The sequence below is a fragment of the Phragmites australis genome, chromosome 16 (assembly GCF_958298935.1).
Source record: "Phragmites australis chromosome 16, lpPhrAust1.1, whole genome shotgun sequence".
Classification (NCBI taxonomy): Eukaryota; Viridiplantae; Streptophyta; class Magnoliopsida; order Poales; family Poaceae; genus Phragmites; species Phragmites australis.
Window position 1 is genome coordinate 726,536 of NC_084936.1, and position 14,434 is coordinate 740,969.

General features: G+C 41.9%; 2 protein-coding genes across 2 annotated transcripts; both read right to left on the reverse strand.

Annotated features, from left to right (window-relative positions):
* Nucleotides 1-5,253: 5,253 nt before the first annotated feature.
* On the reverse strand, nt 5,254-9,543 carry LOC133895514 (uncharacterized). The gene is made up of 8 exons (XM_062335904.1): nt 9,398-9,543; nt 7,687-7,764; nt 7,040-7,147; nt 6,760-6,839; nt 6,580-6,655; nt 6,075-6,260; nt 5,780-5,908; nt 5,254-5,597 (listed from the first exon to the last, which is right to left on the reverse strand). The coding sequence occupies exons 1-8, from the start codon at nt 9,461-9,463 to the stop codon at nt 5,427-5,429; spliced, it is 894 nt and encodes a 297-aa protein (XP_062191888.1). The 5' UTR covers nt 9,464-9,543; the 3' UTR covers nt 5,254-5,426.
* Nucleotides 9,544-10,135: 592 nt separating this feature from the next.
* On the reverse strand, nt 10,136-14,434 carry LOC133895432 (putative methylesterase 14, chloroplastic). The gene is made up of 5 exons (XM_062335738.1): nt 13,236-14,434; nt 11,283-11,522; nt 11,043-11,186; nt 10,831-10,965; nt 10,136-10,691 (listed from the first exon to the last, which is right to left on the reverse strand). The coding sequence occupies exons 1-5, from the start codon at nt 13,533-13,535 to the stop codon at nt 10,359-10,361; spliced, it is 1,152 nt and encodes a 383-aa protein (XP_062191722.1). The 5' UTR covers nt 13,536-14,434; the 3' UTR covers nt 10,136-10,358.

The window sequence follows — 14,434 nt, forward strand, 5'->3', positions numbered from 1 at the left end:
AGTTCACGCCTGGCCAAAAGAAAGCCATCAAATAGGAAATCGAAAGGCTCACCAAGGTAGGATTCATCTGAGAGGTGGATCACCCCGAGTGGCTCGCCAACCTTGTCATGGTAAAAAAAAATCAAATGACAAGTGGAGAATGTGTGTGGACTTCATTGATATCAACAAAGCTTGCCCTAAGGACGCTTTCCCTCTGCCACAAATAGATCAGATAGTACCCTAAGGTAACTACCATATCTGGATATCCCAGTGTTTTCAGTTATTCTCGGGACATATCTCTATCTCCGGGAAGGAGATCCCTGGATGAATCGAAACTGCTCGTATGGAAACAGTATATCTCGTAAACAGATAAGTTTATCTCCAAGAATGGAAAGGAAGACTCCAGAGGACGTATGATGCTCCCTTATATATACAGAGCTTGGGGATCCTATGGAAGAGAGGTCATTAGAAGTCAAGACACAAGCTATCGCATGCCTGCAGAAGCTCTGCATCCATCAAGCCTTTCGCAGCTAGATCTTCTTCGACTACATTAGAAGTCGCTCGACTAGGTTAGATCTATCTAAGCTAACCACGTGTCCCCTTTAACAGTCCCAGATATCAATACAAGATAAATAGGACTTAGAGCTAGTATCCTAAGGGAGACCCACACCTGTATAAAAATCATTTTGTGTGTTCCTTTGATTCGTCTACTCAAAGCACCATCCATCTTTTCTGCAAGTTCATAAGATCGACGGTTCATCAATCGTTGATAGGAGTTCATTCTATGAAGTTGTAGGTTGACTATTTCCATAAAGTTTATTTTTCAATTGTTGAAGCTCGACGTCAAATGCTTGAAGAGTTTCATATTCCTTTGCCTTCAGATTTCCCATGACACAATCATGAAGATTTCCAAAAAGAAAGAATACTGTTAGGTGTTCTTAGCTTCATGTAGCATGCTGAAGAAATCTCTCGAATGATCACAAGAAAAGCCTATAGAAGACCAATACCGTGTATTGAAGGAGCATCTGAAAAATAAGTGAAACATAGTTTCTTCCTCGTCTTGGTTGCAGAGAACACAATTGTAATCATTGCCTTCAATTCTCATATTTTTCCTTCTTAAAAGGTTTTTGGAATTGAGTTTGTCTTTGAAACACAGCCACATGAAGACTTTTAATTTCTTAGAGCATTTAGACTTTCAGATCCAGAGAATCGGGGCCGCAGGTGAAATAGATTTGTATGGCAGAGCATAGAACTTTTGTGAATGATAATTAGAGTTTCCCCAGCAATAAACCCAAGCGTCCCGGTGATTGCTGTTTTGAATAGAGGCTATTTTCTCCTGTAAGACGTGAAGCTCCTCAAATGCCCGAATGGATAACGGTGTATGAAAGTGTAACTGTGCTGTGTTTGTCTTCCCTGATTTGAGCAATGGAGATGTTTCTGTGCTTGGCATAGGAATACAGTCTGGAAAGTTACACTTTTAGATAATTTCCATTCCAAATATCATGCTAGATAAGGATGGTGGATTGAGACAGGTATCAATGTACCCCGGTTAATTTTTTCAAGAAACAAATTGAGCTAAATATTTTTTCCAACAAAAAAATAATTGAGGTAGCTAGCTGCTCTCCGAGTCTCTTAGTATGAATACGCAGCAGTGCTAGTGGGCGTCAGTTTCAGGAAAAGCTATGTATGCAGTAGCATTCTATCTAGAGCCTTGCTGCCAGCCAGACAGCTAAAAGGCAAGCAAGCTTCCTAGTGACCTACCTGTCTTCATTCTGCAACCGATTGAAATTAAACTTGGCGTCCCGGAAAACGCGCGGGAGATCTGCCATCCATAATCCATATGCGATAAGTCAGCCAGTTCCCACGTGGCCTGAGCTGAGATTTATCTGAACGAAATGAAGCCGTACGTCGTGGTACGCGTTGACGATGTCGATCACGCTGCTGCCTTGCCGCGTCCGCGTACGCATGCATGCTGTTCATATGGTATGGATGGAGTCAGTCCAAGGAAGATGAACAAATAACTAACTCAATTCATTATTACTTGACCATGCATATGCATTGGCATTGCGCCACAAGTCTGAACTCTGACATCAGAGCTGCCAGTACGTACTTGTTCAACTGATGTCGTCAGAGCTAGCCTACTCTGATCGAGCAAGCTGCAAGCATGCGTGTACATTACTTGATGTACTGGCCAGATAAAAAATTCTCATGTCTTGAAATTAACTTGCACCTCCGGTTAGTTCATTATGCCTGATTCATTCAGTAGTGGCGAATTAATGAACACTGAGAAAAATAATTAAGAATATAATTAACAGGGTCAACACTTCCATAGTAACCGTGACTGAGTCCTGACCTGCACCTAGCTTGTTGCCAACTGCATGCAAGTTGCATGGTTCAGAGCTGAGATAAGTAAGAACATGCAACAAATTCTAGGCTGCAGATTGCACCGGGAAAGAACCGTGAAACGATCCAAGCATCCGCGCGACAAGGACAGAAGGAAGACGACTGCGCCGACTGGATCCATCGAGGTGGCGTAGAGTTCAGACATCGATCCTAATCAATAGATGCTTTGCAATTTGCATGGTAAAGTCATTCCAATCAATATCCAACAACAGGTATAAGAAGAAGCTCAGAAGCAGCAGATGCTGCAGCAGCTTTCGCATCGAATTCTGCAATCCATTTGTGCTGAAAAGGTATATGACACGAGTTCAATTAGTTACAGCACATAAAACACTGAAACTGACATTTCAAGATGCTGTATCATAGATAGGTGGGCGCTTTGCCCTCCGTTGATTTGTCGGGACAAAAAAGATGCTGTATCATGCCTGTGGTACCATACTGAATTGTCAACAAGCTAAGGTGTACTTCGATTTCTCCTAAATCTCATCTCTCTGAATTGCAGCACAAAAGTATTGTTTCCTCAGGAAAAATGAAAAGTTTTTTCCATTTATTCAGCACCGAGATCCCATGCATGTTTGTCCGAATATTTCTTAAACAGAAAGAAATCACCATAATAACAACACAACTTCCTCATGGGAAACAAGACTTTGTTGCTTCAGATATATTATGGGGTGAGGTGATAAATAAATCTCTCTCTCTAGTTTTTTTTCTTTTTCTCGAGAGGAACATCTCTCTCTAGTTAGGTGACCGCCAAGTCCCTGGTTTTTGTCCCGGCAGCTTGTTTGCGAAGCCTCCACGACAATCAGTGGTACGTAGCTGCAAATGTCATATGAATTCTGACCGTGAGCTCATGCAACAGTTAACGGCGATCGGCTAACCACACAGCAAACTTACCAAAGCTAATGTAAGCTTCTGAAAAGCAGCTCTGAACCTCTGACAGATCATGCCTTTCTACACAGGTGAAGTTACTGAAAGCTCTCCGTGATTTGCATTTCTTCTCAGAAAGGAATTCTTTAACCTGCTGTCGGATGCCTCCCTTTCTGATGTGAATGAAGATCATGACAAGATTTGACGGCTGGGGGAAAGAAAGTTAAGCAATGTGTCGATCAAGTTTTCGTCGTGTCAACTCTGCAAACACACACACACGATCTCTACCAAACCAGTAGAATGATCATGAATGATAAAGAAGGCTGTCGAGAACATGCGATGCTTTGTTTCGCTTATCATCCAAGGGAAAACAAAGGGAACTACAGCTCTAGAAAATGTGCAGTACAACAACATTAAAAGAGAAAATGTGTAGTACAACAACATTATAAGATGGCGACGTTAAAAGAAAATGTGCAGTACAACAATATTAGAAGAGAAACTAACAGCAACATTACAATCTGAATGAAACTAAACTGTCGCGACCAATCTGGAGAAGATAGCGAAAATTCAGTTACCGAGTGACCTGCGAAAAGGGGCGTCGGTGGCGTAAGACGATAGAGAAATTAAAGAGAAGGTTTCAACATGATTTTCCAGGTTATTAAGAGGGCCACATCTCAAGGGTAGGTAATAGCCTTGCCTCAAAAGAAAAAAGGGCTAAGGTTTCGTAGTAGCCGGCTTGTGGAAGCATTGTACTAATTCTAGATTTCTTGCAGCGTTTGCAAGCAGAGACATTAAGTTTGATAGCTAGTGGCTAGAAATATAAGCCAAACCAAGGGAAATGCTGACAATGGTTAGTTCTTAGCTCATTGCACCTTTGACCACTTCATGTTCCAACTTCTACTAATCCTTACGTACTTATGTATCTATGACAAGGAATCGAAGTTTATTGTCAACCTACTTAGCTATTGGTATCAAGTCAATTGCAGGGTTTTTTTGTCAACTGAATGTGAGTTGAGGTATGAGAGTACTGAAAATAAAAAGAAGGATCTTTCAGAAACGTGTGTGAGTGTGCAGTTTTGCAGGTCGTGCTGGTGCAAAGCTTTCCTCTTTTCACGGGCTCTGGAATTGACCATCCAACTCCTCAACCTTTCACGGGGATCATGTGACAAATTTAGACAAGAACAACACTTTTTTCTTCGATTCGCAGCGTCATCAATTTTATGGAAGAGCTGGCTTGGCTGCATCACGGCGACGCGTTGCACGTGTGACAATTAACTTTTAGATGTTGCCTGCTAGTGATCAAGCTCAGGAATGGCAAGATTTGGCTACTACGAGTAAACTGCAAGTTGTTTGTTTGACAATAGTGTAGATTGGCTACAGGTTATTGTCTTCTAGATGTCAGAGAAACACACTGAAGACTTGAGAGCAAGTGGCCAAGAAGAAACAAAGGGGAAGGTAATTATCCTACAAGTAAACAGGATGACAAACACTGGTGGATTCGATTCTCCATTTCCAAAATTGTGGGGTTGACAAAGTGGCAACGACGGCATCATCAGCTCCGCTCAGAAACAGAAGCAATTCAGGAGAAGCAGCAGGAGCAGAAACGCTCCAGGGATGACGGCATTTCTAGAAAATTTGGGCATCGAGATGCACAAATTTCATACATGTTTATGTGGCAATTTGTTTGAATCAGTGAGAGTTGCAAGAACACAACCGTGTCAGCAGCTGGTGCTTTTTCCAGAATTCGGTGCCTTCATGTTCAAGTGACATCCCAAGTCCAGTATGATGAATGTTCAGACTTCAAGATTCAGGTCAAGAATTTCAACTGCAACAAGTCTCTAGTTCAGTATACACGGCCACGGCACTGTGTGTCGTCCCTTTCCTGACTTCAATTTCTTTCAACTAATTACAGTTAAAAATAAAAATAAATAAGCATTCAAAGGATGGGAATTCAGACAGTGGAAGATGGCTTGGAAAAGTGGAGCATGCACATTGTACAACACAAGCGGAGGAAACCAGTAGGCAGTTAGCATACAGAACGTCACAAACATGAGGGGGAAATAATGTTGATATATCTGTGTGATTTCTAGTTTCGACAAGCATAGAGAGTACGTCTGGCGATAAGCACCAGACACGGCAATGTGTGATAAGCTCACGAGCTAACAAAGTAACACACTTATTTATTCCTCGTCATCCAATGTGTCTGCAGAGCCACCCTTGGGATGCAAATGCTTCTCCCTCCTCTGGAAATCGGTCAGGCCTTTGCCGCTCCCAGTGACACCCACCTTACCTCGGTGATCATCTGGTGACTTGAAGATGCTCTCCTTTTTGCGACCGGAAAAGAACCCAACCTGAAAGGGAAATCCAAAATTCAGCCCATTCTGTCAAATGAAAAGGGAGTACAGTTCTGGATTAGTGGTATGGTGCTCTGCTGCACCATGCTGAGAATATGCTGGTACCTTGGGATTCAGACTCGTAACTTAATTGATGAGTGCCTAGCCAAGTTAAGAGAAGGTGGGGGCAGGGATGGTACCTTTTTAGTTTTCCCTTTGGTTGTTTGAAACTGCTGCCATGCATTCTGCCGCTTGTTTTGTGCAAATTCAAGTTGCTCAAAGCGGGCTTTTGATTTGAAAGCATGTATTTTCTTACGTTTCGCAGCTTTCTGCAAAGTGCAAACACAGAGATTAGTCAGAACACATTACCCAACAAGATGTAGATTAAAACAGAAGTGCAAAGCACATTGTTTGTATAAATTGCATGATCAGAAGAACGCTGAATGGTTGACTGCAATTGTAAATATGCTCAGAGAAAAAAGTGAATTCACTTACAACATCCTCAGGATCATTTGGATCAATACGAAGTTTGGTAGGCAAGCTACGCGTCTGAAAATCAGATGTTGCTGCTTGTTCAATTTTCCTTTTTAATGCCATTTTCGTAGCTTCAGCTTCCTTTTCAGCTTGTAGCAAAGTATCAGCCGCTTCCTCCTCAAGCAGCCTAACATTATCTGGGTCCACCTATTATAAGGCAGCGGAATCAACAGTTTGAACCAACAATATACTACCAGAAGTCAAGAAAAATACATGAATTCTGAAAGGGTAGCAATTTTATAAAACAAAAGATAAGACAGGGTGAAGATAAAACTAGAATGCCATAAGAAACGCCTTTAGCTAGAATGACGCATGTTCACAGGACAACTACAATCACTCATATATTTTAGAGACAAACTTCGGGGTGACTATATATATTGGCCATTTGAAAAATATGAGAAATCACTCCATCTCATGAGTAATATGAGAAACCATTAAGTTTTCTGCTAGTGAAAAAGTAGCATACCTCTTCCTTATTTCCCCACTCGTCATAGGCTACATAATATCCATTTGGTGTCAAAGCTTCAACTGTTGCAGTATACCTGGCAATTCAGCTAATCAAACATGTTGCAATGGAGCAATGTACAAAACATAAACAAAAGATCATATTTTGCAAACGAGAGATAGGTATATCAAAGAAACTTACCACTCTCCATCTTCACTCCACACAGCTTGCACTCTAGTCCCAACCTCAAACTTATGGGAAAGCGAAAGGTCGTCCAGTCCCTACCACAAGACTGAATATGTTAGTGAAACACTTAGAAAGATAACAAGTCCGATTATTTCAAAACGAGTAATTCATCAGCATGTTCTGCTCATGTGCGGAATAATTGACATGTATTTGTCTTATGCAGCTAACAACAGTAAAGTTCAGCATTGCTGCCTGCAACAAGAAACTAGAGCCTTGTAATGAAGAATAAAACTACCTCTGACTGCAGTCCAGCCGAATAATTTGGTAGTGATAGACCTGCATCATTCTGGGCACTCTCACTTTGCTTTGCAGTTGTCAAAAGCTCTTCAGTTAACGTAATAACCTGCAGTGGTCACAGAAAATTAAATTCAGCATCATAAACATAATCAACCTCCCAGTATTATTACATATGCCCATATTTTGAGATCCAACTTAGAACAGCAGCATCGACACCCAAAATCGGGAGGAGGTACCCTAGCATGAGACACAAACCTGCAATCAATCAAGATAAAGGGTAATGGACAACTTTGAAGCCATGAAACTTTGTACATAGTGTTCACTACTATTAATATGGTTGCTCAGACCCTACCATTGTTATAATCAACCTTCTCACCTTTCAACATTACAACAAAATCTAAATTCCCCAAAAATAAATCCTCTGTTGCAAGCTGCCTTTTCATGCTACCTTGCTGGGCATGGCTCCTTGTAACAAAGAAGAGAAAGGGAATCGATAGCAACAGGCACCAAAATCAGAGAAATCAAGCATCCTTTTCTAATAATCATTAACTTGACAGCATCGAAGCAACAGAAGCAGTATCTGACAGTTAGCTGATACAGCATGAGCACATCACAGCATAAGATAAAACCAGCAACTTAACTCACCTCTTGGAGCTCTTTTTCCATATCAAGATATTCAGAAATTCCAGGGTCATCCTTTTTCTCCTTGATAAGTTTCCTAACCTGCAATGCATGGACATAAGACACATCCCAAAGTACATAGAGTCATGAATTGAATTGCTATAATATGAATAACAAGAAATGGTCCACAGTAAAATTAATTTGGTAAAGAAAAAGAGGTAAGTAGCTTGAAACTGCAGTGAGAAATAGGGATGCTGATCTGCACTAGCGCAAACTTCATCACTGATCGGATATCAACAATTCCATTCGCAAAGTGTGATGCTGCCATAGCGTATCCTTGGTAGTTTCCAGAGTATTTTTTGCACAATTTGACCCTTCTAAAAAACTTTTTCTGAAAATGGATCCTTGCCAAAACTAGTTCTAGTTTTGACCCCTCGGGTCTGTGCCAACTGAGGGTGAACATCTCCAGGCTAGAGGTTCCACCGATTTTGGTGAGAATCATGCCGATGCAGCTAAGTCCTAGCTCCGTGTCAACACCACTGGGGTGAGGTCCATTGGTGCTGAGATGTTCACCCTCATGGCCCACAAGGCTGGCATTCATTTTCAGAAATAGTTTAGAAAGGGTCAAATTGTGCAAAAAAAATATACGTTTCAGGAGAACAAAATGGTGCAATGCAGTTGCTTGACAAATATCTGATCATTTCTTAAGCTAAATCAACTGAAAATATAAGTAGTAGTCGTTCTTGATAGTCAGTAGAGTAGGCAGCTATTTTGTTCGGTCTCAGTTTCCTCTAGATGTTTGCTAGTTTACCTCAGTAGGAAGATTTTGTAGTGAATGTTTATCAGTTTTAATATGAAAGCTGGGAGGGGGGTTTCCTCTCCTGTCTCAAAAAGAAAAAATTCAACAAAGTCAAAAATAAGAATGAGATGGCAGACAAAGGATTCAAAAAAGAGCAAGCATGTTTTATGTTCTAATGTTAAATACTGAGCGCAACAACAAAGACTCAAGTTTAAAATGCATATCACGAAGTCTCTAACTAGACCACGATACACATTCCGCGTGCCATTAACCATATTAACACATGCTTTGATTGGTGAAACATATAGGCATAAACACGATGCCTTCTTCACCAAATAAAGCACATGTAAATTGTAATGCATCAAAGGTCCAGTGAATCTTTCAGTCACCTAACTAGTATTGATACTTCACAAGAACTATTATATAATCCATGCCATCACGGCAATCAAACTGCATCACGTGTATACTGAATGACCTCCAGTTGCAACCACATTTTTCTAGTGTGGAGCTGCGCAAGATATACAGCAGTGATGCAGTCGAATTAATCCCCTAACCTGTATGGACAGATGGGAAGCAAAAAATTGAACGTATATGCTGCTAACTCTAAAGGTAGGCTAAGCATGATCTTACAAAACCATAAAAGATACAAAATAACTCTAACGTTATCAACCTTGACAATGAATTAAACCCGTTAATTAATTAATTATCCATTAAACCCTAGAATCAGAATCCGGGCAACGTCCAACCCTAATCAGTAGCAAAACATCATCCGAAATCCAGGAAACGGCACACAACCGCACCCGAATCCTCACTCGCGAGGACGCACCAAATCTGAGAGAGAGAGAAAATTCACCAAGCACGAGGGAAGGGAAATTGGAGGAGAGAAGGAGCCAGGCGAGATCGAGGTGAGAGAGGGGGGGAGGGGAGAGACGAGACCTCACGGAGCTGTTCCTTGTAGGTGGAGAGATTGGAGGCGAGCTCCTCCACGCTGAGGTCCTCCATGCCTCCTCCTCCGCCGCCCTCTCTCCCTCTCTCCTCGACTCGATTCCCTTCCAGCAATTCGACTCCTCTCTCCTCCTCCTCCACCTCCTCTTCGATGGGATTTCATTTTATGGGCCGAGTTGAGTCGTCTTCCACATGGGCCGGGCCGGCTCTCAGCCCATTGGAGATCTTGGGACTACGGGAGCGATTGAGATTTGAGCCTTATGATTCATCCATCTCACGCATCAAACTCACAAACTAGTTAAAGTGACCGTGTATTACGACCAAAACAAAATTTTAAATATAATAATAAATAACGAATTTAAAATATAAAAATATGGATACTTTATGGGAGTGACGCCGAACAAATATGTCGGATGCGATGTCACAGTTCGATTTCAAATGAGATCCGAAAATAGATAAGAAGATTATCTGTTAATTTTTCTTCTAATTTTTATTTTTATTTTTATTAGTAAAACCGATCAGATATCTGTAGCCGATCACATATCCGTTAATTCGAGCCTTTGTTGGATGCCGGTTATTTGCATGAAATCTCCAAACTTTAGTTCAGATTTGAACTAAATCCTAAAATTTCTTGTCCAAATCCCCTTGTCAGGAGGGGTAAAGCTGCGCATTGCTCATTCTATGGAGACTAGAACAGCACAGAATGCTTGCATAATTGCTCATTGGACAAGTAGCTCGGCAGCCATGCACATCACAGACTGTAAGATTTGTTCTGACTTCATATTTGATTCACAAGGTAAAAGGCAACTATCTGACAATATCTCATTCTCTATACTTGATCACAGAAGAAATGAACATTTCACCTTCCTAAATTATTATCTGACAGCTGATTTCAATTAAACCCGGCATCGCCTTTTGCAACCTATGTGCTACTCATTTCATATACATGCAGTCATGATTTCGCGACGGCAGTTTCCTCTGCGCCTGCTTTGCCTGGGAACAGTGTCACCGGAGCCTGGATCTGTGCGATCTCGAGCAAGATCTTGTTGAGGGATTGCGGCTTCGAGAAGAAGGGGCAGTGGTCGCCGCCCTTTATCTTGAAGATGCCATCAGGTGGGTTCTCGCGGACCAGCTTCTCTTGGGCATCAGGCGAGAGCATATGGTCGTCAAGCGTCTGGATGAAGTAGCGGCGGACAGTGCCGTAGTTTTCAGGGGTAAGGGAGAGCTTCTCCATGATTGGGGCTAGAGGGATGGGCCGCATCGATACAGCGGCTAATGCCATATCCTACAATTTAGCGTGTGCAAACTTGTTAGCAAGTCCACCGAAAATAGAAACTGGAATGGAAGTGAATACAGCACCCTTTCAACTGGCTACACAATATTAATTTTTGGGGTAAATTATACAATAGTAGAACACAACGTACCTTGGAAGGAGTTTGGTTGAAATAGAGCCCCTTGATCTGCTGTTTATCAAACATGAGACCAGTAGGAGGCTTGTCCTTTCCATTTCCATAATGTAAAAACTGCGATTCTTGCAAGAAAACATCTGCTGAACGAAGCTGTCAAATGCAGGTTAACGTGAGTTTACATTCGATATGCACATGGGAGTGCAAACATATAAAGAGAGAACACATACTTCCTCTGAGAACACGTCAAAGGGCCGCTGGCCATCCTTTACCATGGTAGCAGTAAGAAATACAGCCTTTGATATCTTTTTGGGGCAGCGTTCTAATGCATATGACACGCTTGCACCTCCACAACTATGGCCGACCAGAATAACCTGCATTAGTGTATGAACACAGGGCTCAGAGACATGATTTTTTTTTTTTTTGGTCCAAAAAATTATATACATAAAAACAGCAGATGTAATAGTCACCTTCTCATTCTCAGGAAGTTTTTCAAGGTAATCGATTAATGGCTTGGAGTAATCTGCTAATGTAGCTATGCTGTTTGTATCAGTATGGTCTATGCCAGAACCTGTGAGGTCTAAGGCAACAGGATCAAGACCAGCTTCCTCCAAGTGAGAGATGGTCTTGTACCAACACCAAGCACCAAATCCTTCTCCATGAACAAGGACAATTTTCTTTGTTTCCAAGTTCTCCAGAACAATTTGGGCCTGAAAGCATATACCGGCAGTACCATTAAAAAGACTCTTTTTTGGGTAACCACAAAACATATGTGTGTATGAGAATGTGGGACCTTTTCTTAATTTGAATGCTGACAAAGTGACAAGACTAAGGACAAAGAAATAAAGTATGGTTCCCTCCTTGTTGCTATTTAAAGGTTGGTACCAACAGAAACCAAAAAAGTTGGCCAATGACAAATAGTTCAAGTCTAATGCTACTAAAACAAGAAAATAGTAAGCACTGTCATAGATGAGAGAAGAATATTCGAAAGGGGGATATGGTGTCGAACTAATGACGCTGCTGTTGAGGTGCTAGCATTGTCTTGTAGTCCTGATGGTATATAGGCTTCCACATGAAAATGTATCCCTGTCTTGTACTTATGTATGAATCAACAGTTGTAGACAAAGATAACTTTCGACATATAGTGGTATAGAACCATAGACAATAATCTATAGGATACAAAATAATTCACAACGTTTAGATGATTAACAAGTGCATGAATGTTAGAATCTTTTTATTTATGCTTTAGAAGTTTAGATGAAAAGCATGTGAAGTAAAAGACAAAACTAAGACATGTCTAGCATATCAAGATAGCCGGAGTTGAAAGGAAACTGAAACTATCTAAAGTGAAAACTACCACAGAAAGAAACAGCATGACATTGCTAAGGCTAACAATTTTTTCATTATAGCTCTCTTTCAGAATAACATTATAACAGGGTGACACCCAGCCCCATTTTATTAAAAAAATGAGACAAAGTTCCATGTTGTAGCACAGAGTAGTATTAAGTCTATCGCTTACAATCCATAGCCTGACATCACAAAACATAAACAAATACATCCCCTCATATTCATTTCATTTTTGAAGTAAGTATGTAAAGAAAACATGAAACATTAACTAGAACCATATATTATTAGTCACTGAGAAGCAGCAAGCGAGCACGCAGACCTCAGTTTCCGTTTAGTGAGGTATAGTTTCACCAACAGAACTACTGCTGAGTTCTAACATAACTAAGAATCTGGAAGCCAATATTCAACTATTAACAGGAACTATTAACAGGAACTCCAAATGATTATAAACTAAAACTTTACCTAACCAATGAAGCTACGAAGAAAAAATTCAAAAGGTTAGGACAGTTTCCATGTACAAAAGAAGACAAACTCTTCAACAAACGAAAACGTACAGCATAGGCAAATAGTTGAACTCACCCAATCACAAGCAATCCAACTAACAACCAAATTTAAGTCAATAGTTCAACATAGAGCAGTTAGATATGAATCAATACGTCCAGGCCAGTCGTGTCACGGTCCAAATGCCACTGACCATGCAAGAAACCTTAGCGATCCAGCGGTAACAGCAATATGCTATATTAAGAACAGAATGCTACCGACCAAACACCTCAATCAAGAAAAACCTATGACAAGATGCTACCGTAACAATCACTAGGAATTATCCAGCAAGAATTCTTACCAATCAAAAACTAAGGCACTACACCTAAGCGCACATTGCAAATGACCATACTATGAGTTACAGAAGTTTCGCAGCACAAAAATGTACAATTGTAATGGTAGCATTAACAATGAAAACTTTTTGATTCTAAGATCGGATTTGCTATGCAAGAACACAACGCAAGGTTGAATCAAACAAGGAAGCATGTGAACATTGGAGCTGAAAGAGGGGGGGGGGGGGTAGGTAGGAGCCTTACGGTCTTGGCATTCGTGACAGAATCCGGCAGGTCGCCGCGGCGGCGGGAGCTGGTGGAGCCAGGCCCCATGCGGCGGGACAGGGAGGCTCCGGCGTCGATGCGGCGCGACATGGAGCCGCCGGCGTCGAGGTGCTGGTGGATGGCCATGGCCAGCGCCTGGCGGTGCAGCAGCTCTTCCTCCGCCGGCGTCAGCTTCGGCGCGCCGCGCGCCGACCGCGCGCTCCCCATCCGCTTGCTGCGCGACACCGCGGCCGCGCCCCGGTGCTCCTTGTGCGGCATGCACGCGAACACGTTGCCCATTGCGAGAAGAAATCACCAAGCAAAACAGCACCCCGTGGAGTGGAAAGAGGAAAAGGTGGAATTTTTATAGGCTCTCACTCTCAGGAACAAATCGGGAAAGATGAGCAAGAGCCGACCTGGAAGATACGAGGAAATCGAGACAGGAAACGAGTATGGAAAGCTGTGAGCTGTCGCGAGATTTAAGTAAGAACGGAGATGTGATTGTGCTGCCCAGAAACCAAGGAAAATGAGGATTTTTAAGCACGAACTCGATTTCTGCTTTGAACACTACGGGATTCAGGAACAAGCTCACCGCTAGAAGTGGACTCGCACAAGGAGAAATCAACACGACTCAAACACAAAATCCTGAAGAAAAAAGAATCAACTTTTGTAAGGAACAAACTTTCTGCGCGAGAAATGGAAACTCTGAACAAATCAAGAAACTCTGAGCGGCGAGATTGGGCTCTGGCGACGACCCATGCCTAGACCAGAGATTTCTCCCAAGAACCGAAGCTCACAACCTCCTACTCGAAGCAGGGAGAGCGCCCTGTCCTGGGCCGAGAGAATTTCTTCCCGTTGCAAAGCGAAGCACAGCACGGAACAGATCTGGAAGAACAGGCAGAATTTATGACTGGTCCTGACACCTAACTCATCTCCACAAGAATCTCGCCAAGGGAATTTATTTCTCTCTGCTCCTTCTGAATGATGAAAAGAAAAGAAAAGAAAATCTTTGGGAGCCAATAATAATAATAATCACAAGGCCAAAGCCGAAGCAGGAAGCTTTTGGGCGGTTTCTAGGGAATTGTGTCTGATCCTTATGCTAGCGTGTATTGTGTAGACTAGTTGTACACCTCTCTGGCTCTCTCTACTCTTGTTGTCTTCTGTTCAGTAGAGAAACAAAAAGGAAAGAAATAGAGTTT